This window comes from Haliaeetus leucocephalus, unplaced genomic scaffold (assembly GCF_000737465.1).
Source record: "Haliaeetus leucocephalus isolate CR32 unplaced genomic scaffold, Haliaeetus_leucocephalus-4.0 Scaffold646, whole genome shotgun sequence".
Taxonomy (NCBI): Eukaryota; Metazoa; Chordata; class Aves; order Accipitriformes; family Accipitridae; genus Haliaeetus; species Haliaeetus leucocephalus.
The window spans coordinates 4,375,838-4,403,701 of record NW_010973082.1 but is presented as its reverse complement, the minus strand read 5'-3'; the positions used below and the strand labels follow the sequence as shown (position 1 = coordinate 4,403,701).

Below are 27,864 nucleotides of genomic sequence, written 5' to 3'. Positions count from 1 at the left end.
CCGAGGGACCTCCTTGGACGCATGAGGATGGCAGTGTGTGTTGGCTGAAGGTGCACTTCGCTTTCACTGTTGCTGTTACACTTTATTACACTAAACCTAAGGTATCCCCCACCCCTTCCAATGCTCCTCTGCTCAGCAGAGAAGGAATTCTTTTTATTTTCTTTTGATGAACTGAGTAAAGTGTCAAGTTCAGTGAACTGCTTTAAGCTTTGCATGTAAGAACTGAGGCTAACGAATTTCTTTTTCTTTTCTCTTCTTTTGGTTTTTGAACAACAATATTTTACACTTAGAAGTCATTGGCTGCAATGAAAATGAGGGAAGGCTCAAGCAATACCTGGGATGTGTGACCTTAAGCTGGTAGATGGGTTTGAGTGAAGCGTGAGCCGGTGGGCTTGTCACTGCCTGCTTTGGTCTGTTTTCTTATAATTTCCTTATCCTCTGCTCCAAGTAACTCTTGGGCCTCTCTCCTCTCCGGAAAATGCCCTGTCGTTGGACACAGTAAGGTCCAAACGATTTGGGGATAGAAGTATAAAGTACTTAAACAATCTTTCAGTCATTTAGATTTACAGCATCTCTGTAACTCTGTATATAAGCACTGTTGCTGAAGTATGCCACAAACAGCTTTGTGTAAGTCTTTTGAAATACCCAAAGTTAACTTTAAAAACGGGTTTTGGAATATGGCCAGATCCAATGGCAGAGTAATGACTGGGGATTCTTTCTTTCTCTGGGTCTCTTTCAGTGCCATTATGGTTGGGAGGGAGGTGCTTGTCTGTTGACTGAATCCTGCAGGACGGTGTTTCCTTCCGTGTGTAATACTCCAGTGAAAACTGTGACAGTGGGTAAGGGCAGGGTTTGGCTTCTGGACAGGAGTTTTGCAGATAATGTTTGTTTGAATACTACCCTCTGCCTTTGAGTGCTCTACTGCAAAGCCACAGAAACAGATTTTATTTCTTTAATTTTTTCTTTATTAGCACAGACAGCACAGTAAACACAGTTCTTATGAGGCGTTGCAAGAAAGGAAGTTACACAACTTCTAAGAAGTGAAGCGAATTTAAAATAATGAAGTCAGTGTGAGTGTTCTTAGCCTTCTTGTTTTGCTTTTCTTTATCTTGTAACTAAAGGATTAAAATCAAGGACAAAACAGACATCACTTCCTAACAGCATCTGTTTTGCTTTGTAGCACACCGAGGGTGTTTTAGACAGGCACCACCACCACGGGGAGGCCGTACGTGCGTTTTATCGTCACCCAGTTGTAGGAACGAAGGCACACCAGGCAGGCGAGGTCGTCCCCAGTGAACCCTGGTGTCCCCAGAGACTGTTCCCCTCTGGGGACCTGCCATCCCCGCCGCCCTCAGGGGCCCTGTCCGCCCGGGCAGCCCCTTCGCTTTACGAGGCGTCGGAAACCCCAAATCGGTCTGTCAGAATTCCTCCGTTGGCGTGTCAGACATGTTCTTTGCAAACTCAGCACCCGCAGGAAGGGGCTGGTCGCCCCCGACACCGGGGGGAGAGGCTGTGGGTGCACCTGCGTGGGGTGGAGGTGATGCTTTACCTGCCCTCACCCCAGATCCCCTCAGATCTTTACCTCCTTCCCCCCGCCCCGCTTCCAACTGGGTTTGAGCACAGATATATAGATAGATACATTTCGATTTATTCGGGTTTTAAGCCGCATTTACTTTCTCAGGAACCCCCAGCAGCTTCCTCTTTTACCACGGATAATTACCTCTTTTGTCGCGGATAATTCTGAGCAAAACTGAAGAATTACAACTGAAACCAGCAGCGCGGTCGGGGAAACGTCCCTCACGAAGAACGGTTTCTCACAGGAGGAACCGGCCGCCAACAACAAACCCTCACCCCCGCGCGGGACGGGGACGTTTTGTGTCCGCCCAGAGAAGGGAACTCCGGACCCCCCCCCGCCCCGCCGCCTCTTTCCAAACCCGCGCTGTGACGTCACGGAACCCCGCTACCGAACGCCTACACCGGACCCCCCGCGTCGCCTAGCAACCGCGGGGCGGACCAACTGTTGCCCGCCGAACGGGGGACGCGTTCCCGTCACCGCCCTCCTCCCGCCCACTCTGCGGGGCGGGGACGGGGCGTGGGGACGGTATCGTCCTCCCGGCGCCGGGCCAGGTACGGGCGAGACGGGGAGCAGAAGGCGGGAGGCGTCCGGTATCGTTCGTGCGGGGTGAGGAGGAAGTTTGCGGCCGTGTTGGGGGGTTTCCACGCCGCAGCTCTCCCCCCGCCGCCCCCGGGTGGGGGGCTGCGGCGTGAGGGAAGGGGGGATCCGTGGGTCCGCTCCGCTCCGCCGTCTCCTCACCGCTCCGTGCGGTGCCGACGGCCGGTGCGGTGCCTGGAGGGTTACGCACCCACGGGGGTTTGCCACTGGACGTGGGTTAGGGAATTCCACCGGACTCGCGGGGGTCGGGGCGGGGGGGGGGGGAGTATCTCCCGTGACCTTTCTGCTGCGGTATCGGCGTTTTTGTGATTGCACGGAGCGGTTTGAAATCCAGGAAATGCAGGTAGAGCGAAACCCTGCTGGGGTTGGTTTTTTTTCCTTTCTTGTTTGCCTAGGGAGGGGTTTTTCGCTCCACAGATATGTACGCTGCTGAAAGGTTGGACTCGCCGTGGAAGTGTGGAAAGGGAGCACGTCCTGGGGAGCTCTGGCAATACTCTTGTATGGGGAAAACGCAAAACCGTCTGTGGCTGTGCCGGCAGCCGTGCATGGTGAAATGGGGGTGTTGGGGAAGAAGGGGGTGTCTTCCTGAGCAGAGCCTCATGCAGCACTCAGGTCTGTCACCTGAAGATGCCCGAGTATCTGGGCTTTAAATCTTTAAAAGAGGAAGAGGAGAAAAGAGTACTTTTTAAAGGCGAATGCAAGCAAGGGGCTTGTTCTGTAATTATACTCTGTGGCACTGGTGATGTGTTTGGATTGCCATTACTTATTGTTGAATGTTTTTAATACCCAACTGTGGTTCTGAATGCATTTGCTGGCTCCGGGATGCTGGTGACATAGCCAGGAAAAAATGATTTGCAGTTAGTATGTGGCTGTCATGACAGTCTGTTCTGTAACTACAGATCTCCTGTGTAGCTCTTGTGTGGGACATGTGAAGTGGTCCTGCCTCTGGTGAGCTGCATACAGTTGGGCCTGTGTTCTGTGTGCTTGGCAGCATAAGAAAGCAGGTCACAGCAGAGATCTTCCTCTGAAGCCTTCAGTGGTGGGAGCATAGGAGATGTTAACAGTTCTTGGTCTGGAGTTGTTTGTCGTGTCTCTGAAATGGAGACAGGCAATTGTGCTTTTCTGTTACGCCAAAGCGACCTATGGCAGAGATCCCGGGGCAGGCAAATGCCATCCCCTCTCTGTGCTGCGCTAGTGCTGATTTTGGGGTGACAGTTTAATGTTGCTGCTTTGATAGTAGCAATAATCTTCATTTGTTCGGGCAGATTTATAAGGTTAGTGGCTTTGGGGGCACAGGTAACAATTTATCCTTGTGTTATTTGGCTGATTTAACTACTTATGTTAAGGAGGAGGGACAGGTGAGAGAACACTTCTGAAATAGGTTCAGAATAGGCTCCCTAAACATGGACTTCGTGGTACCTGTATTCAAGCCCTTATACCAGTATAATTTGTGATTCTGTTGATCCCTTTTGATATGCTATCATAGCTGCTCCCATTCAAAATAGTCTTACTCCAGTCAGATGACATGCTGGATGTGGGGTTGCTCCCCAGTGATGGGACTGGGTTGCCCTTCCCTAATCATTTCTTGGTTCTCAGTAAGAAGCGAAGTATGAACTTGTTGGCGATGCAAGTGATTTTTCTGCCTGTGGCCCTTCTGATTTTTGGGGAGGGGGGAATAACATGGTGTCACCACCAGATATGTGCAGTAGTGTGCAATATTATTCACACAGCTGGGTACAGGACATAGTGGAATTTCTACCGGCTGTTTGGCAGCATCTGCCCAAACTGAGACGAGCTTGAGCTGTTCTGATGCTAGATGTGGTAGCCTTCAAGCAGTTTTAAAATCTCTTTTAATGGGCTTCTTTTAACTCTGTTATTTGAAGAATTACTACAGACAGCAGCAAGTCTCCCAGAAGCCACCTGATGTGCAGATGTTTCTCAGCTGTGGTTGCCTTGTCAGGGCTCTTACCGCCGTGGTGGTTTGGGGATCTTAGCCATGTGCAAAGGCTGCAAAACAAAACACTTTCCATGCCAAAAGAGCAAGGGGAATGGAATAGCTTTGCTTTAGTTATTGATTAACCAGTTCCTGTTACATGTGTTATGCATACCTGGATCTTAAGTGTTTCAGTCTTTTGAATACAGTGTCCTAGTGAAATATTTTATAAATAATTATAAAACTAATCATAGGTTGCTGCTGAATTAACCATTATCCAGACATTAATAATCTCAAATGCTCCCCATGTTTGGGTAGCTGACCCCTTAAATTCTGAATTGCAGCATAATAATGTAATTCCTTTTGTGCTTTCTATAGTCATTTAGGTTGAACGCTGCACCAAACGTAAGACAGGCTCTGTAAGTGCTTCCTGACAACATAAAACAGTGCTTTGGGCACTGTGTTGCTGTTAATACTGCTGGTTAGTAGTAGCAGTCTCTGGATGTGGCTCTGCTTTGAATCTTGTTTTTGGTGTGCAAGCTAATGTTGTTATAAATGATTTCTACTTGGTCCTTATCTGTTGTGTCTGTGCAGGTTCAAGGGTAGAAGCAGCTTCTGCCTACGCATAGCTGTACACTCTAAAATAAGCCATGTTTTGTATTTTACCATACAAGTGAAAAAACACAGTTTGTTGGCTGTGCCAGGGTTTATGATCACTGAGTTTTTAATTTGTGTTTGTCATGTGTCGAGCTCTATGATGTGCTTGGCAGCTTTTATAAAAGTAAGGGTGTTTACTTCATTGTGAGAAAATACAAAAGCAGGTATGTGAGAGCCTTTCTTTAAAAATAAATAAAATGCTTTTTACAAATAGGTGAGGAGACTGAAAATTTTTAAAAATTAGTGCTTGCAAACTTTGCTGGATAAACGCTGCAATTCCAGTTATTCCTGCAGCAGAGACGCCTTAACCTGTGGTTTGCCCAGCCACCAGCTGAAGAGCAGCCAAGGTCCTGGAGGTCCTTCCTCCTCCTAATGAAGAGTTCCGAGCTACTTCGGTATTTCTTAAACATCAAGTAAATTAGTTTTTAGGCTTGTCTGCATTCAGACTGGCCAATGAACTCTGGGAAGTGTTTCCATATAAACTAGAGCAAAGCCACATCCTTAATGTTTTCCCTCTGCTTGCCAACGTAAACTGCTCATCATCAAGCATGGCTGGATTTCTTACTGTGCTGGGGAAACTCAAGATGTTTCTCTACCTCTTGGAGTCCGAAATTGCTCCCATTCCCCAATCATTCCTCCCCTCTGGAGACTGCAGTGTAATCTAACCCAGGTGGGTGGGAAGACAGAAATACGATTTGTGAGGCAAAAATCTTATTTTCTTTGTTCTTCTTTAAATGTCTCTATTTCATTGTGCTTGCTGGAGGCCAAACTTGCAGTACTGTAGAAAAGAAATGCAAATATTATAGTTTCCAAATTCTTTGGGGGAAGGGAGTTTGACCAGGGCTCCTTTAAATAATTAGCTGAGGACATAGGCAGAACTGTTCCTGCCTGGGACAGCTTCTTCCTGTTGTTCACGCTGTTTGTGCCTAATGGTACTCCTGGAGGTACCACGAGTACCCTCCTCCTCACCCAGCCATTGTCTGGAGCAGCACTAAGTCTGCTCAAGGAGCTCTTCACACATGTGCCTGCGGCAGCCGCAGGCAAGTATGATGCAAGTTTTTTGCTATTTACTGAGTACCCAACTGGGTGACCTTGAGGCTTATCAAGGAAAACAAGTTAGCGCGTGAGCTCAGCTGTCTCCTGAGCAGCAAGCACCAGTTGCAAAGAGCATCTTGTAACTTACAGACTTGGTTAATTAAGGAACTGAACTGAGAAGCGAGTGCTGGACTATGCTTTAGGCTTAAAATAAAGACATTTCTTTGCAAGCAGCCTCCAGCTCTCTTTGACATGGCATAGATGTTCACTTGTAGTATTGCTTCAAAATAACATAATCTGACTTTACCTCTGACCCTTGGTCTTAAGGCTGGTCTATACTGGGGTGTTTTTGGGGTGCCTTTAACTGTGAACTGCAGCTCTGCATTTCCTGTGTGTGAGGAGTGTTATGACATCTGGCCTGCGGTTGGCCGTATGGTGCCCAGGGCACAGCGGTCTTCATAATTTTGTCACCAACTGTCCTTGCCAACATAATGGTAAATGCTACTGCCCGCGATGTACTAGAGCTACCTTCACTGGCCCCATTGCCCAAAGGGGCAGGTTTAACAGGGGCAGGCCTGAGCATCAGTCCCAGGAAACGATCCCTGGTAAGAGTTTAACATTTTCTGTCCTCCCTCCCTGTTACTGCTGTTCTGACTTTAAAAATAGAAAGCGATTGTCTCATCTCAAGGCAAAGGCTTCTCAAGAGGGTTAATTACGTCACATTTATTATCTGCTGTGTAGATCTTTTTAGGCAAATGTAATGAATAATTTTTTCTTAGTTGTATACCAGCTCTTTTAAACCAAGGGCTGCAGCACCCCTGTGCATGCTGCAAAGGCAACGCCGAGTTGACCACAGCTCATTTCAACATACAGCTGCCTGACCTGGGTGCCCTGCCCTGGAGGAGGGGGTGGCAGGTGGGTACCTGCTGTGGGCTGTCCCAGCAGTTCGCTGTACGGGAAGGGCCATGGTACCAGTCTGCAGACAGCTGGCAGCTTGCTCAGTCAAAAGCATTTCACACTAGAAATGTTACCGGAGACTTTTTCAGATAATTAAGGTCTCGTTCCCGCTCTTACTGGAGTGGACACCTTATGAGTTCCTGAGTGACATTTGGGACAACGTCATGGTATACCAGCATGGTGCCACTTGGGACCTCTTCTTCTAGGTATGCGAAAGAGAATGAAAATGAAAGAGAAGAGAAAGCTAGAAGTGCCCTGATCAATGTTGGAACAAGGTGCCAAACAATCTGGTGGGTTTTATTCTGAACTCTGTGGTTGATGTGCTGGCCCTGTCCATGCTGAAGGTGAAGGGAATGTACTCTTGTTCCTAAAACTGCAGACTAGGATGTTTTTTTCTTCTGCAAAGGGATGCTCCTTGCCTTGAGCCTGCAGTGATGGCTGATGAGCATATGATAGTCCAGTAGTGGGAAGATAGTCCAGTAGTGGGAAGCAGCCCAGGGAGTGATGGGACGCAACTTCAAAGTAATGGGAAAGAGCCTTTTTTTTTTTCTTTTTTTTTTTCTCTCTTTAGAGGATCAAATTAGCAGTCTGCTAAAGGCTTTTAATGTTAAAACTTTCAGAGCATAAGCAATGACCTGTGAAAAGGAGTGCTTGGATCTAGACCCTGTGCATGATGAGGTCTGGCATGTCTATTATGGCCAATTAAAGTGACAGGTAGCAGAGTGTAAACACTCCTGACTCCTGCCGTTCCCTGGCTGGCTCCAGGCTGCATACTGCCTTTCTCCTCTGCCTTGGAAAAAGCACGTCAGTTTGAACTTCCTATCCAGAGCACAAAGCAGTCTTTCACAACCTCTGTGCCCTCCACTCGGGTGGTTCAGCATGAACAGCCCAGAAGCTGAAGCTTGGTTTTCCAGTCAAAATCTGTTGTCCTCAAATTGCATGATTGTATGAGATACAGATGTTATCTTGGGAAGGAAACAGAGGCTGGCAGCGCACTGCAGCACAGGCGTAGTTTGCCCTCTGTCTGAGGACTCTTCGCCAGCTTTCCAGGATGCTGTCCAGCACTTGATCCTAGATTTGGATTTTAGGAATAAACTTGCCCCTAGAAGTCCCTTCCAATACCCACAGCAGCAGTGTGTGAAGCTTTGCCTTAAACTGAGCTTCAAATACTAGATTTGAGTAACTAAGCAGTCGGAGGAAGCTATTGCATTGAACAAACTAACTTGTGGCCCTAAAATAGCTTCTTATTTGAACAGCTTAGTAGAATAACTATGCTCTGCACGCTGATCTTGAGCTCTGAGGGATTTTAAACTCCCAGCTACGTGGGGAGGCATGGTGTTCCTCCGTGCAGCAGCAGGAGATGGAAGCAGTTTCTATGACTTCCTTCCTCCCCGATCAACCTACCTGCAAGCCGCATCGCTGCGCGTGGCAGCCTCTGCTCTGCCTGGTGCTCGGCTGCAGCTGCATGGGTGAGAGCCAGCGGTCACTTGCTCAGCTTCCTCGTGGATGCAGATGCAGAAGTGTGGTCTCACTTAGTGCTTCTGCGTTTTCCTGTTACGTAGTTTCTCCTGTTCCCAGTGGGCGCAAAGGGTAGATCAGTGTCTCCCCGCCTCTGCCTGACAACTGAAAAGGAAAGGAAATATGTTGGGGGAGAAGCTGTGCTTTAAAAACTTCATAGCCCGCTTGGTGTAAATATACAAACGTTTGTAGAGGAGTGGCGTGTTTCTAAAACACATTGGTGAGAAATGCTTCACACCCTTCTTTATTACCCAGTAATTAAGAGAATACTTGCCTTCCAATGCAGTGGCTGCTTAAATAAAGATGAGAGCATCTGGATTTTCTTTATGGTGGATGTGCAACAGTAAGTAACACTTCATCTGAGACGGCCAAGCCTGGCACACCTCCACGTGGCACCTCTTCCCTTCCAGTTGTGGTGAGGTGACTTTTCCTGCACTTTTGCTGGGAAGAAACGGGATGGGGAGGGGTGCAGGGAGACTCAGACTTGAATCTGTCCCACAGATAGCAGGTTCAGCTTGTTGGATGGGTGCAGGTCAGGGGCATGATCCCAGTGAGGGAAGTGCCATGGCTGACGTGCATGTGGCATTTCTTGTTTCTGCTCATGTGTGATGGTTCCAGCTCTTGCTAATCAAATTGCCCAGTGGTGGGAGACTTGGATCCTCTTTTCTTCCCTGTCTCCTCTGGAATACTGGGAGGCTGTTTAAATGTCAGGGGTGCTGGTGATTTGGCTGTGATGGGAGTGGATTTTAACTAGGCTTGCTCTTCATCATGAATGTACTGATGTAGGCATGTCATGTAGCCTGTCTGTCAGCCAAGTTACTAGCTTTCAGCTGCTTTATGTGCATATTTTAGCGATTGCTTCCAACCTGGGAAAGCCCAGCCAGGTCACTGCAGGGCAAGGCAGAGCTGTATTCCCATACCCACCTACTGCTGACGCCACTTGCCTGCCCCACAAGGATCAGAAGGAATCCATGGGAATCGCTGTCTTCTGGCTTCTGCTTCTGTTTGGGGTGGCTGTGCAAAGGCAGGCTGTGCTTACTCATCTGGCTTCAATGCAGCCACACAATTGCCTCTTTCGAGGAAGAGAATTCATTAGTTTCTGTGAAGTGGCCTTGGATCTTGGGGCAGCAGGTGCTTCTATAGAGCAAACTGTTGCTGAATATTCAACAGTTGCTATACAAGTGTCTGGCCGACTGCCTGTGAAGCACTTGGAGTTATCTTGAGCATCCGATTAGATAAAGTGCAAAGTACTTACAGCTTTAAAGCTACCCGCAGCTATGTTGTGTTGGTGGTATTTTAATTTCTTTTTTTTTTTTTTATGTGAATCTTGTAAGATCATAAGCAGCAACTTCATCTCTTTTGACTCTGCCAACAAAGAAGAGAACTGCCTAGCAGAATGAGAAACACAGTGATTCGTATTCAGGTCGTCAGAACCTCATTCTCTTACTAGTTTCAGCTAATGGCATGTACACTGGAAACAAATGACTCAGGATAGAAGTGTCTCCTAATCTTTAACATACTGTTTAAACTCAAGTCAGCTCTTTTAAGGCTACCTGAATAACACTTGTTCTTGCCAGCCTCTAATTTGGTACATGAAGTACTGTAGATACCTAAACTATGAAGGAATAATTTGAGAGGTTAAGCTGTGCAATCTGCCTTTCCTTTTTCTCTTTCTTTTTTTTTTTTTTTATTTTTAGGAGTTTAATTTCCTTAGGTGTGGTCTGCAAGCAGCTTGTGCTAGATGGCATCATTGAAGGTATACTCCTGTGAGAAACTGTGATCACCAAACAATTACAGCTTTGAATACCTTATAGCCTTAGTCAGTAAGGTGTGGGTGCCTATATATTGTTTACTAGCAACGTGCCCCAATTCTGACTTCTCCTAGTAGATTTCTTAACCTGTATTAGTTGTATTAAAGGTGCTTTGTCTGTTTTCTTATACTGATTATTTAGGCCACAGAAGGAAAACTTTTCGTTAAATGTAATTGTGACAGTAGCACTGAAGGCTGATTTCACCGAGGGAGCTGAAGAGATGCCTCAGTAGTGTTATCCAAGTCCCATGCTTTACAGGGTTTCTGTGCTGCACATCAGAGGTATTCTTATGCCTGGAAACACCATGTTATTAAGGGTGTAGTGATTGCCCACCCCTAAGCTCTTAAAGGTTAATAGCTAAGCATGTAGTTCCTACCCACAGAAAACAGCCATGCAGGCTTCAGCACAGTGGCTGTCACTGGTCCTAGTTTCTGGTTTCTGTACATCTTGCTGAAACAGTGATCTTTAGCACTGATTGTAGGTGGACCTTGAGCACTTAAAAGCATGAATAAGCAGCTGATGCAGCTGCTGGAGCCTCGCCTCGCTGGCAGGATTGTGTGTTGTGCTGTTCGCTTTGAAAGGGCTGGGGTCTTCAGTGTGTGGTTTGGCTGCCAGGTACTCAGAAGAGCGGCTGAGACGTGCCTCCTAAACATCCACTTTGTTTGCACAGGTCTGTGGGGTAGGTGCCAGATTTGTGGAGAAGAGGGGTGCTGGCAGCCTGGAACGTGGTGTGCTGTGTGGCATCTGCTTTCCCCGCTGTGAGGAAGCAGTGGAGGGCAGCTGAGGGGTAGCTCCTCAAAGGAGCTTGGCTGGCCCATGTTCTTCATTCCCCATCAGTCCCTGAGCTCCCCACAGCTAAAGGATGGGATCAGCAGAAGGGAGGACCAGCTTCCAGGAGGGGTTCCAAGTCTTGCAGTGAAGCATTTCAGAAGCCGTAAAGCAGGTGTTCAGGCTTCTGATGGGTCATTGCCTCCAAAAGATAATTTCTTTTCTTCTTTGTTTTTTCATGGGGCTTAGAAGTGAAAGTTTAGGAGCAGAGCAATTGCACTTCAAAAAAGAATATGTGGTAGCGACCAGCATGGGTATAGTGCAGGCTGTGCTGTCGCTATAGATCAGTACTCTAATACAAGTAAATATGTGAAGGTTAGGTTGCCAGAAAGTGATGGGAAAGAAAAGTGAGCCCTTAGCCTTTATAGATGACACTGCACATTTAATTGCTAATGGACTTTTTTTAAAGAGCATCTAGATTGCTATTATTAGAAAAAGCAAATGTGTGGTGTTGCCTACAGGGAACAAAAAGGGAGTCTTTCATGATCTTCTTGACCTTTACTGTCTTGTGTAAATTTGTTTAATACCAGTGAGATTTTCCTGCTGTAAAAACTTGCTTAAGCAGAGACTTCTTCAAGACCTCTGAAAAAGATGTGCTAATTGGGAGGTAGAGCTGTGCAAGAGCTGTTTCTTCCTTTCCTCCCTTGGTTTGTGAACTCCTATTTCAGGGATCCACTGTGTGCTCTGTGCCTCTGTCTTTCCCTCCTGGATCAGACTTTTACCAGCTGGTGCAATTCCGTAACAGCAGTCAGGGCTTTATTGCATTAAACTTTTAAAAGAAACGGGAGTTCTGTGCCTGCGGGGCTTAGCATGCAGGAGGAAACTTTGGGGAAATGTTAGATAAACAAACACTCCTGGATACTTCTGAAACATCTTAATAGCTCTTAACAATCTTTACTTTTTCAACCCCTACTAAAAAGGTCTTGCTGCTTGTGCTGTCTGTTTGTAGATCCCAAGGTACTTTGCAAAGAGCAACAGTGTCATTATCCCTGCTTGCTTGTGAGGATACAAGGTGCGGGTCAGAAGATGTGCTGAAGAACCTGGGGCTATAGCAGGGCCAGAGCAGACTCCCCAGCTGGTGTCTGACCTGCCAAACCACCAGCTCCCTGTGGATGAGGGGTCGTGGCCATGCTGAAGGTGCTGTGGCTCAGAGCTATAAATATGATTGCATAAGGCACGTGGCTTCAGTAAATACTACATGACATAGACCAAGAATAAATCGTTTTGGACATCTCTTGGAGCAGTACCTAGGGAAAGTTTCAGGCTTAATAAGGCTGACACGGAAAAGTGGGAGAAGGCATATACACATGTGCTTTATTATTGTATAGTGCTGAAGTGTCTTACTGATATTACTTGTGTATCTGGAACACCTGTTGAAAGTTCAGCTAGAAAAGCATCCAGATACCTGCTCTGAGTATGTACCTAGAGATTCAAACACTGCAGGTAAAGCTGTCCTTTTGACTGCTTGAGTGTTCACTAGTTAGCTAAGTTTGAGCAGGTGGGGTTGTTTTGAATTTCTCAAACCCCCATATGCTAGGAGTTTTCACAGTCATATAAATTGGTATTTCATGAAAAAATGGAAGGCAAGACCTGCATTTCTAGTAACAGTTTTTGTGAATCTTAAAAAGCTGCAGCTTCTGGCTGACTCTTCTCATGTTGAGGTGAAAAAGGCACTGAGGAAAAATTGGTGTCATCAGCATAGAACATCACTAGTTCTGCAAAAGGGAATTTAAGCCTCTGTGGCCTTAGCACAGGAGTGTCCAGAGGCTACGGGAGTTGAATTGAAGACATGCTGCTGCAAGCAGTGCCACTGTAACAGTGTCCCAGTGAATGTGCTTGCTAGAAGGGCAGCTGGTGCTTGCAAGGGTGCCAGGCTGCCAATGCCTTGGGATTCCTCGGGAAGGAGCTGGGCGGGATGACAGTTGGGTCTAAATATGAGGTGTATCCATGAATGAAATGCTTCATTACTTGTGCCAGTAAACTAAGCCATAAATGCATGATTGTCTTAACTTGCTAGCAATAGTTCAATGGTAAAGCTACCTGTGGAGCTTGCAGGTGAGCTTTGGAGTGGAGCTCTGAGTCAGAGCATTTGCAGGACCTGCTCTGGAGTGATGAGTTATTTGTGTCATGTTAGATAGGAATTGTCAAAGCAGTATTGTGTTGCTACGTATCAAAGGACAGAGTAAAATCTTAGGCTTTATTTTTTCAATTAAGAATTTTTATTTGACCCTCAGGGACAAGCAAATAGAAAACAGCTTGTCTTGGCTATTGTGAGCGTTCATAGGGCAAGAAGGGGAGGGAGGGGATGAACAGCAAGAGCAAAGTGTTGCAGTAATGAGAATGACGTCTTATTTTAGTTGATACTTAATCAAGGCATGTGGTTCCAGGAAACAGGAACAGATGGCTCTGGTGTTTTTTTTTCCCCGCTCTCTTATATCTTTGATTGTCACCAAGACTTACCATAAATGTTTTAACACATACCAACTCTTTTTTTCACCTTATATGTTTTTGCCCATCCTCAAAGACAGAGTGACCTGTTAGACTTATCTGACTTGTTTTTGTTTTATCAGTAATATTAATCACAGGACTAACTCTCAGTGACTTCATGTATTATATTCTTTCAAAGGATGCCTCTCTTTATTATAAAAACTTTGAGAATATTTATTACTTCGGGTGTATTTTAATAGTAAATTAGGGCAAAACTGACTGCATTTTATACCTGGGTGTTGTGTCCCTCTCTCCTATAGAAGTGCCAGAGACAGTATTTGAGCCCTTCTGGAAGGTGCAAGCTACTTCAGGGGCTTGCAGGAACTGGCTTTGTAAAGCGGGTCAGCCTTTTTGTTTTATGGCTTTTATTCAGTATCACTCCTGCTTACCAGGGCATCCAGAGAGTGGGTTATTGCTTCTCCTGTGTCCTCTTAACTGCCCTGGAGCGTGACCTGAATTGACTCCCAATTCTTCTTTTGCCAGGGTGGTGAAATCCAGGACTGTGCCTACTTGGACAGTGAAAGCGCCTACAGTGAGTCGGAGCTCTTTCCTGATGACGACGCAATGACTCTAGCACAGCAAGAGGTTCACCATGAGTCTGACATGGACAGTGCTATTGAGAGTGCCCAGAGCTCGGAGGCCTCCGACGTGTGTCGGAGCGAGGAGAAGGATGGTGTGCTTGGTGGCCTGTTTCTGCCTGGTGACAAGTAAGTGGTGATTTTGCCCCATGGCAGCCCTGTTTTGAGGCATGTGCAAAAGGACCAGGGAGGAAGGAGCCTTTATGTGACTAATCCCTACTGGGGGAGGCTGAGGGTGCCTGGAGGATTTAGAAACTTAATATCCATTTACAACGTAAAGAAGATGGATGTCCAGGTCCTCTAAGTGGCTTAAACAGTCTCAGCCCTGGCTCCTTCTGGCATGTTCTTTGAGCACTCATGGGACTTGCATGTTGTGTGTTGAAGTAAAAGTGTTGGGTCTCTCCAGAATGGGTCACTTCACTAGCATACCCCAAAACTTAGGATCTTCTGTGTTCCCATAACCTTTAAATTAAATTTAAAGGAATTAAAATAAATACTTCCTGCAAAGCAGTGCAATATGGGGAATGCTGCTTTAGTCTCTTGTACGTTTAGTTATCTGAAGATGTGGGCTCTGATGATTTGCTTTGCAGCTCCATGTACCAAGTTAATTCTGTGTGTTTCTAATTTTTCATAACCTTTAGTGTGCAACAGTAAATTGTGCTTAACACAGGGTGTCCTGGCATGTGTGTGTGTAACCATCGTTTGCTGTTAACACAAGAGCGTCTCTGTAATCCTAACTTGACTCTTCCCAGGTGTGTACCTGGGGGTGTTGGTAAAAGCTGGCTTGGGGGGAAAAGGACCCAATTTGATTTAATCCTGCTTTGGACTGAGTTAATGCGGTACCACAGGACAGAGCTCAGCTGGGCATGCTTTGTAAGTCTCTGCCCTGTCTTCTGTATTTTTGGCTTGTTGTCTTGATTTGTGCCTCTTGAGCTTCCTTCATTGCTAAGGCAGTCCTCTTTCTCTCTCCTGGGCCTCCTTGGATGCTCTCTGTGCAGCCTCATTCCTACCCTCCTCCTGGATTTCTCAGCTAGCTGAGATCTGGCTTTCTCCCATTTGCCCAAGCAATCCCAGAGACTTTGTCAAGATAATTCCAGTTTTCATCAGCTCTTTATCAAACTTGTCGCCTTTCCTTGCTATTCCCAGTTCTTCAAAGCACCTATCCTTGCAGTGACTGACTTTTACCCATACTGTGTTTGAAATGAGTATCTTTCCTCCCAGCTGTGCCATTCAGGGTCTTGTGAAGGGGGTAGGGGAGGCATTGTGTATCCTGTACCCTCCTTCTAGGCAGGGCAAGAACTACTAAGAGCTACTGTGCTGCTACTAATAGATCTTGGTTTATCCTCTGAGGCCTCCTCAGCTTTGGTAAATCTGTGGGAAGACACTTGGGAAGCTTCATGCTCTTGTGTTAAAAGACATGATAGAGATTTTTAGCTTGGCCAAACCATGATACCTGCCTGTTGAAGAAGCAGGTGGGTTGTGTATCAGGTGTGTCAGGCCTCTGTGAAGTCCTGCTCTGAAGAAGAGGAAGTAGCTTTAAAAAAAAAAAAAGCAAAACAAATTTGAAAGCTTCCTTCAGGAAGTGTTAGAATGGGGAAAAACAGCTGGTTTTAGCAACTCCCTTGAAAATGACTCTGCAATTCCTCGACAGTTTCCAGCCTGCAGCTGGTTATGAGTTCAGGATCTACCCTGAGCATAGACTGTTTCAACCTAAGCAGTTTAAAGTTTGGCAAAGCTTACAAATAACTACAAATTAAAAGTTCTAAGCAACATTACCAGGTGGGTCCAGCAGTGGTAACTGTCTGCATAGCTGCCATAAAAGAAACTTAGCCAGGCAATGCATGAGGGATAACGGGCTACTGAACTCCAGTCTGTTGGCAAGTGGTGATGTTCCAGGACTATTATGCTGGAAAGTGGATTTTGTGGACAAGTATATGTTACCATCCCAACTGAGGACTGGTCAATTATGTCCATCCCTGGTGGAAGTGTTATGAGGAGCTTCTTCCTAAACTGCCTTGGTGTAACAACATTGAGATGCAAACAGCAGTTGCAGTTAACACAGATCAGAGTCACCCAAAAACTTATCAATACATAGTATGTCTGTGGCACAGCAGCTCTTTATGAATAGCTGTTAGTGTGATGTGTTGAGCTTCTCACTAATCCAACTCCCAGCCAAGGAGCCTTGTTAGATACGTTTGATCTATTTCTAGTATGAGTATTCCTATCTTCATGATCTTCATCCTTTAATAGCGTGCCAGGCTTGACTTGCCCTAATTTCTGTTAATGTGAATTAGATAAATGAATTGCAGGTTATAAATGGATCTCATCAAAACAGGAGAAACAAAAGAGCATACATCTGAAACATTGGCAGGCTTCCTCTTCTACTAATTGCTTTTGGAGGGAAGGGATATGCAAATAATGCTTGCACCATCCGCCAAAGAAACACTGTTGCATCTCTTGTTTACAGCTCACAAGTGTAGTGTTACAGGAAGATAAATCTCCCTGTCTCCAAAGTGCAGGGCATGGTTAAGAGGCTCAAGGTAGACTCGAAAGAAACTTAGGAGGTAATATTGTTGAGCTGCTAGAGAACAACATCAACTGGGGGCTACTGTCCCATGGCTCAGCTAGTGGAGTTGAAGATATAAACACTGTGCACTGAAGCAAAGGGAGTAAAAAAATTTAACCCAATGTGCACCAAGTGTCAGCAGATTGAATCAGTGCCTTGTCTGTGTTGCAGAGGTGCGCTGGATTCTGCTTTTTATTAGGAACAGTAATGTGTCAGGCAACTGCAGGGCTTCACAAGTGGAGTGTGTGTTTCAGGCCTTAGATGTACGTTTTCTGTAAAAAGAAGTTTGTTCATAAGAACTTGTACGTGAATTTACTGGCTTGTCTGTTTGAATGCCTTACTGAGGCGGGAGCTGAGCAAATCTGTGTAAAGTATCTGCCTCTGCAAGATAGCATACTGCATGACTGCAGGGTAGTCTGGACTCTGGGCAGGAGAATCACTGTGCACCCTCTGCAGCAAACTTGCTCTGTTGTATTAGATGTGATGTGCTCAAAACTGGTCTGCCAGCTGTTTTCCTCTGGTGCCTGGCTCTGTTGATCTATTTACCTATATGCCCTCCTTCTCTGAGATCACAGGGTCCTGCCATTCCCTACCTGTTTGACATTATCTTAGGTACTTCTCTGGTAGTAAAGCAGCCTTTTCTTGTGGGCCATATCTCCTCTGAAAGACACATTTTGTCACAATGGAAGGAAAGGCAGGAACTCAGCCTCCGTTAGGTCACATCAAGAGCTTTAGTGACTCTCTGGCATGCAGTGAGCTGAAGTTTGTTTCTGACCACACAAAGGAGAGTGACTGAAACTTGTGAGGTGTGGGAGAGAGTTTATGGGGTTTACTGGGAAACTCTTGATTGTGGAATAGAGCGACAGCCTCTGTCTTTCTTGTACATGTTCCTCTCACTATCCCATGCATTTCGGAGTTGTCTGCACAGCTCCTGCATTCAGAGCAGAAGTCCCATAAGCAGCGGTCTTCACCTCCACGTGGAAATGATGGCTGAGGATTGTTGAGGTGTGCTCTTTAAAGTGAGGTGGTTTGTGCTGATCCAAACCTGTCTCACAGGTAGCTTTTTCATAGATTCTCGTGCTCTTGTCTTTCAAGGCAGTGTCAAGTGCACATCAGATGTATTTAGCACTTTTTTAGCACTAAGTGGGTTACAATTTCAAATGAGGGAACAAGCTGTAAAGGTGGAAGATTCCGTGTGAGGTGAGATGCTATCAAAGTCGGCCTTCGAGACGTTTTGACCTCTTGTTTCAGGTCAAGTCCTCACAACCCTTCTGCAGCATCTGACCTCTCAACTTATTCCACCGCCTCTCTGATCAGTAATGAAGAACAGTTTGAAGACTATGGGGAAGGAGATGATGTGGATTTTACTCCCAGTAGCCCCTGCCCTGATGATGAGACCAGAACCAACGCCTACTCTGACCTTGGCTCATCTGTATCTTCCAGGTTGCTCCTTATTCATTAACAAACAATTTTTCAATTTTGTTCTTCTCTGAGTATGGGTGACCATACCAGAGTTTACACTGGTTACATAGACTCGCCTTAAAAGCAAAATGTTATCCGTTCATTTTCTGCCTTCCAATTGACAGGCAACATTTAATAATAACAGCTATAGCAAATATGTTGTTTCTGATAACCTCTGTTGGGTTCTGTTGAAATAACTGGGCTGTTTTGCTTGTAGAGGTTTCTTTCTATTGCAGACAGTAGATTTCACAGTTAGGGGCTAGTATTGGAAGCTATCTGCTGCAAGCTGGACACCAGCTTAGCGCTATGCACCAGCCTTTGTACAGTGAAGACGGGCAAGAGAGCTGTTTCTCTTCAGTGTTATGATACTACAAATCCTTAGCACTAACCTGTAAGGTGAATTGCTGTATAAGGACAGGGGTTTGTTTGAAGCAAGCATCCATATTGACTTTGAATGTCTTGGAGAACATAAGCAAGTAGCTGCTGTCTGTTAGGAGCTGGAAATGCCACTACAGTCCACTGGTTTCCTGCATGTGACCTCAGTCTCTGTAGCTCTTACGTCCTGTGACCAAGTCAGCTGCTGATTTTAAAATCCTTCCCCAAGTAAGGGAATGGGTGAGCAGGGTTGGGGAAGAGCCGAGCATGAAGATGCTCTAGGATTTGTCTGCTTGGATCCATAGCACATGAAGGTCTTGTGCTTCATTGCTAATAGAGGACAGGCTCACTGCATACCTCTGTTCCGCATGCAACCCCCATGTGCTACCATCTGTTTCAAGCACTTCTGCAATCCAACCTTGCCACCTCTGTCATGCATGCAGAGCCAGCATCCCTCTCCACTGCCCCTTCATGATGATGGCTTGTGTCCTTCATCCCCTGTTTCCTCAGGTTTATGCAGCCCTTTCCATTCTCATTCCTGGGGCTCTGCGCACTTCATGCCATGATTGCTCTCTTTTATTTGAGTTTATTTTCCCTTTATCATGCCAAGAGCTACTGTTACCTTGTTACCTCCTCCTTAGACCTATGTCCACTTCTCCCTTCCTCCTCATTCTAGGGTTCCTTCCGTCCTACCATCTGAGGGGCTTTGTGTGACTTCTTCTTACCAGACCACTCTGTTTTTCATCTTCCTGTCTTTCTCTTGGAGAAAAGACTCTTCAGGTTGCATGCCAGGCTCTAGTGGGAAGATGAGCAAAATGAGAGGGGGACATTGCTGAGATGGAACATACTAATGTAGCTGCTTTTGCTACATGCATCGCATGGGCTCTGTATACCTTTTGCTATTCTTCCAGTCACCCAAACTGATTCTTTCCACTGACACCCAGAACACGTCCTCTGTAAAGCCTCAACTGAGACAGGCAGACTTGCCCTAAGACTAGCATTCTCCATCATCAGCTCAAAGTTAGATGAGCTGTGGATAGAGGTGGTTCCCTAAGTCCCTTGTCTGTGATTCTGACACACAGACACACAGTCAAGAAGAAAACCTGTTGTGAGTTGGTTACTATAGCCAGTAACATCTCTCCTTTCCTGCAAACAGTGCTGGCCAAACACCCCGAAAAATGAGGCATGTTTATAACAGCGAGTTACTGGATGTTTACTGCTCACAGTGCTGCAAAAAGATAAATCTACTCAACGATTTGGAAGCCAGGCTGAAAAACTTGAAAGCAAACAGGTAAGCAGCCTATTGCACTGCTTTTAGCAACGCCCCCTTGAAATGGGAGTAGCTAGTAGCAGGAGGAGAGGAAGACAGACCCCTCTCCTTCACTGTATCCCATTCTGTCTTACACATGTGGTGTTCTTACCAAACGGTAAGGAATTCAGACCTTGACATCTAGCCTGAACTAAAATGCTGTTCTTCATTAGCTAGTAAGTATTTTTCTGACTTAAGGTGCAGACAGCACTAATAAACTCAAATATTTTAACCAGTGAGCAATTTTGATTGCAGAGTGAGAGTGATATTTCCAGGAATTTTTTCCAGGAAGTGAGGTCTGCTGTGCTGCTTAGTGCAAATCTACAGTTAGCTACTGTTTTCTCCAGGTGGGAAGGAGTGATCTGGCAGATCCTTAGCTAATGCATATAACCTTACATACACCTCTCGTAAAGCTATTGGTCAGCAGAGGTACTTCATTCCTGTGGGATTTTTTTTGTCCTCAAAGGAACTTGGAAAAATGATGAATCCTATGGCAGAAGTTACTTTTGGGGTTCTTTGCAGTTCCAGCTTTTTCCTTACATTTCTATCTCTGCCACTCCATCCACCTCTAAACTGTGCTGAGCACTTGGAAAGAGTCCAGTGCTTCCAACAATCATCTAGGATTTTTGAAGGAAATTATTTGGTGGGCTTCTAGCTCCCCCTAGAAACTGAATGTAAATCCTGCCTGTCTGCATAATCCTTGGCACAGAGTGCACTGCACTGCTTCTTCTCTTGATGACACAGCAGCATAGTACTTGATATGAACAATGTTCCTGCCCTAGCAAGGAGTCTGCTAACACCCAGACCATGACTGGCTAGGGCTTTCGTAATTTTATGAGTGAGGCTGTATATACCTGGCTGAAAGAGAGTGAAGCTCTGTCAAAGAGCTATGTGTCACTGCACACAGAGAGGTGACATCCTCTTATCGAGAGATGCAGCTGGATATTTTGATTTGGTTCTAGTGCTGTTGTCTGGAGTCTGGTCCTTCATTTCAATAGTACTGCTTTGTGGCTGCAAAAAGGAACTGTAAAAATGGAAAGCACCTCAGTTCCTGTGCTGAACTGGGAAGTGTTGTGGCGAAGGATAAACCACCTTTTACACAATCATCTAAAAACTGGAAATCCAGATTAAATGTCCATCACTAACTCAGCGTCCCTTTGTTGTGTTTCTAATGTTAGTTTTGCTCTGATTTACACTGACAAATCTCTGCTAAATATAACAGTACTTGCAAATTGACTTATTAATGATCACAGTAATTTGTGGCTCCACTCATCTTCACATTGTTGGTAACTGCAGCTTTTGATTAAGTTGCCTAAGAATATTGTTCACGGAATCATTTTTTTAACTTCACTAAAAAAGTCAATACTATGTTTAATTGTGCAATTCAGCTGGAGTTTAACTTAAGATTGAATCCAACACTGGTCAAATAAGTGTTTAATTCCTGTATCATTCCTTCTGTATCCATGTAGCCCTAACAGGAAAATATCAAGCACAGCTTTTGGAAGGTAAGAGTCTTCAACTTTTTTATGAATACATGTGGAATCAGCTGTAACAGTTCCCTAAGTGGGGGTCAGGGGTCAGAGGAGCAATAAGTTTAGGAAAATAAAAATGTGCCAAGACAAGTTTTCAAAGGAAGGGGCCTGTATTTGGATAGGGATGTTACAGAATATGGAAGCCGCTGCTAGTCTTGGAGCAGGCCCCTGAACTGGAAAGAGCTGTGTTAAGAACATAAGATAGTTGCTTCCTTGTCTGCCAACTTTCTTTCTTTATACTGCTATTCCATCAGTCCAGCTATTGCTTCTTTTGCCCTCATAATGTGGGCCTTTTTGTCATCGTTGTTGTTGTTGTTGCCAAAATGCAAAGGAAAGCAAGAGCATCCCTTTAAAAAGGACATACAGAATTGTGATCTTCCTTTGACTGAATGAACCAGCCCTGGGCTGGGGAGGGCTGTAAGTTTCAAGAATATTTTAGATAATCTCCAGTGTTATGTATTCTGACACTATTCTGTAGTCGAAACTGCTTGAGATTTCTTTTTTTTTTAAAGAAGTTCTTACTGTATGGAATTTTCTAGATTAACTGTACGAACCAGTGCACAGTAGTGACCTTATTCTAAATTTCTAATAAGGCAAATAGTCAGTACACAGTGTGAATAAGGCCAAGTAGTTTTTAAACTGTGTTAATGCTGGTAGCAGATCCTATCAAAAGCAACAAAGAACACACACCCTAGAACTAATGTCAATGATTGTGCTCAGTATGACTTCATTTAGCTACCAGTCTCTTGCAAGACTTGTGCTTAAACTGTTGTAATTGTCACTGAAATGACTGCACAGATTTTAGCATCGGATGTTCAAAGTACAAAGCCAGCCCTGTAAGACAGTACCCAGACTCTTTCTTCTCCATCCTCATCAAGCAAAGTAACTATCCTTCCGATCTTTCAGACAACTCTTCCACAACAGTAACTTCAGCAGCAGTAATGGCAGCACAGAAGACCTGTTCAGAGACAGTATAGACTCCTGTGATAATGATATCACCGAAAAGGTGAGAAGCTGTGTGCATTGCGATTAATGTACCCAACAAAACCCTGCTGGAGACGTGCATCAATTAACAAAGTTCTCTTGCTCACGATTACCAGTGATCTGAAGTAACTCATTCAAAATGTCCTTGATACTCCATTAATATTATGACTTTGCTTCACAAAAATGCAAGAACTGTGCAAGTACAGATCTAGGCATTGTGTTGGTACTTCTTTACTGCGTATTTGCATTGATCACCTTCATGGAAGATGCAGGGTCTGGGGAACTCAGAATTTCAGATCTTAATTTCGCTGCTGGCTTTGCTGGGAGGTATGCCCCCTTTAAAAAGGGTAGATTAGCTAAATGCCAGTTAGGAACAGTGAAGGGGTGTATGAAGAGAGATTCAAACTCTCAGTTCTTTTCCACTTCTCCTTCCAGGTAACGTACCTAGAAAAAAAGGTGACAGAACTGGAGAATGATAGCCTGACAAATGGTGACCTGAAGAGCAAACTGAAACAAGAGAACACACAGCTAGTTCACAGGTAATAAAGCATGGAGCCAGTTCTCTTTATCATGTCAGAACAAAGCTAGAACAAAGTTGTAGGGAAGGAACATCTCTACCTGTAATATATGACGAAGTCTTTTGCCTTAATGCTGACAGATAAAATAAGATAAGGCTTCATCTGAGAAGTCCCAAGTGGAATAGGGCTGCCTTGCTGAATTTTCAGCAAGCAAAGGCCTTCCAAGCAAGTTTCTTTGTACAGAGGTGTTACTGACTCATAGAGAGCAAGCTTTTCTGTTATAAGAGAGGTTACCACAGGTTTGTTTTCTTGCACGTAGCAAGAGCAGAAGGTTGGGTCATAGTCCCAACTTCTTGAGACTAAGAATGAAAGAATAATAGATGAACTAATACTAGGAAGGAAGACTAGGGAAAATGTGAGCCCTCTGTGGAAGGAAATGGGAGACCTAGTTACCTGGGACATGGAGAAGGCTGAGGTATTCAATGATGTTTTTGCCTCAGTCTTCATGGGCAACTGCTCTAGCCACACCACCCAAGATGCAGAAGGCAAAGGCAGGGACTGGGAGAATTAAGAACTGCCCACTGTAAGAGAAGATCAGGTTTGAGACCATCTAAGGAGCCTGAAGGTGTACAAGTCCATAGGACCTGATGAGATGCATCTGCAGGTCTTGAGGGAACTGGCAGATGAAGTGGCTAAGCCACTATCCGTCTTATTTGAGAAGTTGTGGCAGTCCGGGGAAGTTCCCACTGACTGGAAAAGGGGAAACATAACCCCCATTTTTAAAAAGGGAACTACAAGCCAGTCAGTCTCACCTCTGGGCCCAGCAAGATCATGGAGTGCATCCTCCTGGAAACTATGCTAGGGCACATGGAAAATAAGGAGGTGATTGGTGACAGCCAACATGGCTTCACTAAGGGCAAATTGTGCCTGACAAATCTGGTGGCCTTCTATGATGGAGTTACAGTGTTGGTGGATAAGGAAAGAGCAACAGATATCATCTACCTGAACTTGTGCAAAGTGTTTGACACTGTCCTGCACAACATCTCTCTAAGTTGGAGAGACACGGATTTGACGGATGGACCACTCAGTTGATAAGGATTTAGCTGGATGGTCACAGTCAAAGAGTTGCAGTCAACAGCTCGAAGTCCAAATGCAGACCAGTGATGAGTGGCATTCCTCAGGGGTTGGTATTGGGACCAGCGCTGTTTAACATCTTTGTCGGTGACATGGGCAGTGGGATTGAGTACACCCTCAGCAAGTTTGCTGACAACACCAAGCTGTGTGTTGCGGTTGAGATGCTGGAGGGAAGAGACACCATCCAGAGACCTTGACAGGCTTGAGAGGTGGGCCTGTGCGAACCTCCTGAAGTTCAACAAGGCCAAGTGCAAGGTCCTGCACATGGGTCAGGGCAATCCCAAGCACAAATACAGGCTGGGCGATGAGTGGATTAGAGCAGCCCTGAGGAGAAGGACTTGGGGGTGTTGGTTGATGAGAAGCTCAACATGACCCGGCAATGTGTGTTTGCAGCCCAGAAAGGCAACCGTATCCTGGGCTGCATCAAAAGAAGCATGACCAGCAGGTCGAGGGAGGGGATTCTGCCCCTCTACTCTGCTCTCATGAGACCCCACCTGGAGTACTGCGTTCAGCTCTGAGGCCCCCAACATGAGAAAGACACGGACCTGTTGGAGCGAGTCCAGAGGAGGGCCACAAAGATGATCAGGGGACTGGAGCACCTCCCCTGTGAGGACAGGCTGAGAGAGTTGGGGTTGTTTAGCCTGGAGAAGAGAAGTCTCCAGGGAGACCTTATAGTGGCCTTCCAGTGCTTAAAGGGGGACTACAGGAAAGATGGAGAGGGACTCTTTAACAGGGATTGTAGTGATAGGATGTGGGATAATGGTTTTAAACCAAAAGAGGGTAGATTTAGATTAGATAATAGGAAAAAATTCTTTGCCGTGAGGGTGGTGAGACACTGGAACATGTTGCCCAGAGGGTTGCGGATGCCCCATCCCTGGAAGTGTTCATGGCCAGGTTGGATGGGGCTTTGAGCAACCCAGTCTAGTGGAAGGTGTCCCTGCCCATGACAGGGGGTTGGGTCTAGATGATCTTTAAGGTCCCTGCCAACCAAAACCATTCTATGATTCTACTTAATTCTATGCTTATTGGGAAGATTAAATACCAAGAGAGATATTGGGAGAGGTTAAATGCCAAGAGAGATGGTGAAGTAGAATGGAATAAAGGAATGGGGAGGAAAGAGAGAGGCAACGGAGTTGCACAATTCTTTTGTTTTTTTTAAAGTACTTGTGAAGCTGTTACTGAAATGAGATCTGGTTTCCTTAGAGTTCATGAGCTAGAAGAACTGTTGAAAGACCAAGAAACATCAGCAGAACAGACCCTGGAAGAAGAAATAAAGAGACATAGAGAAGCATATAGCAAGTATGAAAAAGAGAAAGGCACCGAAATTGAACTGCTAAACACAAGGTAACAAACATCTTGGTGTCACCCAGAACAGAGTACAAGTTCTTCTTTTCTTCATTTTTACTTTGCATATAAACGTAGGCTGTTCACAACCAGACAGTGCACAGATGGTTACACGTTAGTAGTTCTATAGAGTAGCTGTGCAGTTGCATGTCTAATGCCCAAAAGCTTGGAGGATGCTTTACATTAATGCTTTAATCCACATAGCCCATGTAGACAGCTTAGCTGGGTATTTGGCATGGATTCAAGGAGGGAATTGCGACCAGCTGTAGCAAATGCTTGTGTCTGCATTTGTTTCTTCCTGCTTAATTCTTTTTAGATACCTGTTGTTAGGACCATAAGAATCTGAGGGTCAGTGTGGTGGTTTTGGCCCTAAAAACAAAAAAATCAAAAAGCATCCAATAACTCATGATAAAAAAATACTAAGGTTAGGAATATTTTCTTGTTTGGTCTTTCTATCAAGTGCAAGTAAAGTGGCTTTTTAGAGCATGCTATTTTGCATGTCTGCATTCTTGAAGAGGCATTTGCTGTAAGTTTTTTGTTATTGACACAGGGTTCAGCAACTGGAAGAAGAAAACGGTGAGCTGAAAAGCGCTGTCACACGACTGAAATCACAAACAGAGAGATTAGATGAGGTAACAAAACTCCTGAGTGCTTGAGCAATTTAACAGCAGCTTGATGTCTGTAAGAGCAAACTCATATAGTGATTGGCCCAGCTTCTTTAATTTGCCTTTCCTAAACAAGACTATTAATGGAATTGGATCATTGGTCACCTTTAGTGGCAGGAATGCACCAAGACACATGCCAGCTTATGACCAGCTGTGTCTATAGATTTGTGTTGTAAAACTGAAGGTGACTCATGCACTTGCAAGCTAGCTATGAAGTTCCCCATTTATTCTAGGAAAGGCAACGCATGTCAGATAGGTTGGAAGACACTAGTCTGCGACTGAAGGATGAGATGGATTTGTACAAGAGAATGATGGACAAGCTGCGGCAGAACAGACTGGAATTTAACAAGGAGAGGGAAGCCACACAGGAGGTAGGTGTGAAGAGGGATGTAAGACCAGGCAATCACATCTGCATGGAAGCCCATCTGAAAAAGAATGGACAGACAGGATGAACACTGCAAATACAACATCCAGTGAATGTATTACTGGATTGTGTTTCTATCAGAGGGGTACCCATAGGGTGATGAATGCTGCAGGAATACCTAATAAATGGCAATCCCTGACCCAAAGGGTTTACAACTCTTTGAGAACTTGCAGCCTTGAATGTGTTCCCTAACATTTTCTTTACTATGTTTGCAAGGGGAATTATGCCTCTCAGACTGAGGCTTAGAGATCAGAGCCACTTCCAGCTCCGAAGCGGTTTAAGTGACCTGTGCTTCCATAGAAGAGCAAGTGGCTGTATTGTAGGACTATCCAGCCTCAATCAGGCTCACAGAGTGCTTCTGTCAGAATGCAGAGGTGCAGCACAGAGATGGCTGCTGCCGGGGGGGGCTGGTTGTGCAGGGATGGGAGAGACATGGCCTGCTTGCATGCCCACAGCTCATTGAAGACTTGAGAAAGGAACTGGAGCACTTGCAGCTGTACAAGCTGGAATGTGAGCGTCCTGGACGTGGGAGAAGTTCTTCATCCAGTGTGAGTGAATTCAACGCCAAAACCAGAGAGGTGGAAATGGAGCATGAAATAAAACGGCTGAAGCAGGTGAGCAGGGAAGGGCCTCTTGATCCATGTGAAATGTATAGGACTGCTTTGAAAAATGCCTATAGCTGCAACACCTAGCACACTGCCTTTAGGTTTTGTTCCCCCCTTCTCACACAAGCACAAGACCCGCATTGCATCTGTCTAGGACTTCTTTGCACAGGCAATATAAATAGTGCAAATAGGAAACACCTGTGATGCAGGCAGGGAGGATTTATCACTGGTGGTAAGAGAGTTGCTGTTAGCTTGCAGCCTTACCGCATATCATCCAAGCTACCTGTGATTTTAAAAATGTATTTATTTTTTAATGAAACCTTGTAGGAAGAACTCAAAAGCAATGTCTTTTCACCCTTAAATAGGAGAATCAAAAACTTCGTGACCAAAATGATGATCTTAATGGACAGATCCTAAGTCTTAGTCTTTATGAAGCTAAAAATCTCTTCGCAACGCAAACAAAAGCCCAGTCACTGGCTGCTGAAATTGATTCTGCATCAAGAGATGAGGTAATACGCTTTTTTAATCAAGTACTACATCCAAAAATATGCATTTTTCAATGTAATAAACTGTCAAGGTTGAACTATCTGAAGCTGACAAATGAACAACAGAAAAATCTGCTTTGCTAGGAGTTCAGGAATGTTAGAAGATTGCCTTAAATCTAACAGTGGTTTTGGGTGCTCCTTTTAATATAAGTCTTCCATTTGTGTCTCAAAAAATTGGAATTATTAGAATCTGGGTGAACAGTTTTACAATGGATTTAACATATTCTATCTTACAGGGATATTATAACATCAATTTCATACAGAAATTGTCATAGCTAGTTACTTAAATTTTTACTTTCTGTTCTAGATTAAGTTCTAAGTTACTTCAGCAACAAGCTCTCACTTAGACCTAAATTTGAGCTATATATTCCCTGTAGCAGAGCTGAATTCTTGGAGAAAGTAGGTAGTGTGCAAGTAATAATCTG

General features: G+C 45.0%; 1 protein-coding gene across 1 annotated transcript in view; it reads left to right on the top strand.

The window, feature by feature from the left end:
* The window catches only part of RAB11FIP4 (RAB11 family interacting protein 4 (class II)), a 127,428-nt gene that overhangs the window by 97,253 nt on the left and 2,311 nt on the right, over positions 1–27,864 (top strand). Inside the window, exons 4-14 of the mRNA XM_010578745.1 lie at positions 13,883–14,106; positions 17,795–17,986; positions 19,536–19,670; positions 21,158–21,193; positions 22,127–22,226; positions 22,640–22,743; positions 25,060–25,200; positions 25,751–25,832; positions 26,099–26,236; positions 26,745–26,903; positions 27,260–27,403. Coding sequence (XP_010577047.1) covers positions 13,883–14,106; positions 17,795–17,986; positions 19,536–19,670; positions 21,158–21,193; positions 22,127–22,226; positions 22,640–22,743; positions 25,060–25,200; positions 25,751–25,832; positions 26,099–26,236; positions 26,745–26,903; positions 27,260–27,403 — 1,455 coding nt within the window. The remainder of the gene's footprint in view (positions 1–13,882; positions 14,107–17,794; positions 17,987–19,535; positions 19,671–21,157; positions 21,194–22,126; positions 22,227–22,639; positions 22,744–25,059; positions 25,201–25,750; positions 25,833–26,098; positions 26,237–26,744; positions 26,904–27,259; positions 27,404–27,864) is intronic.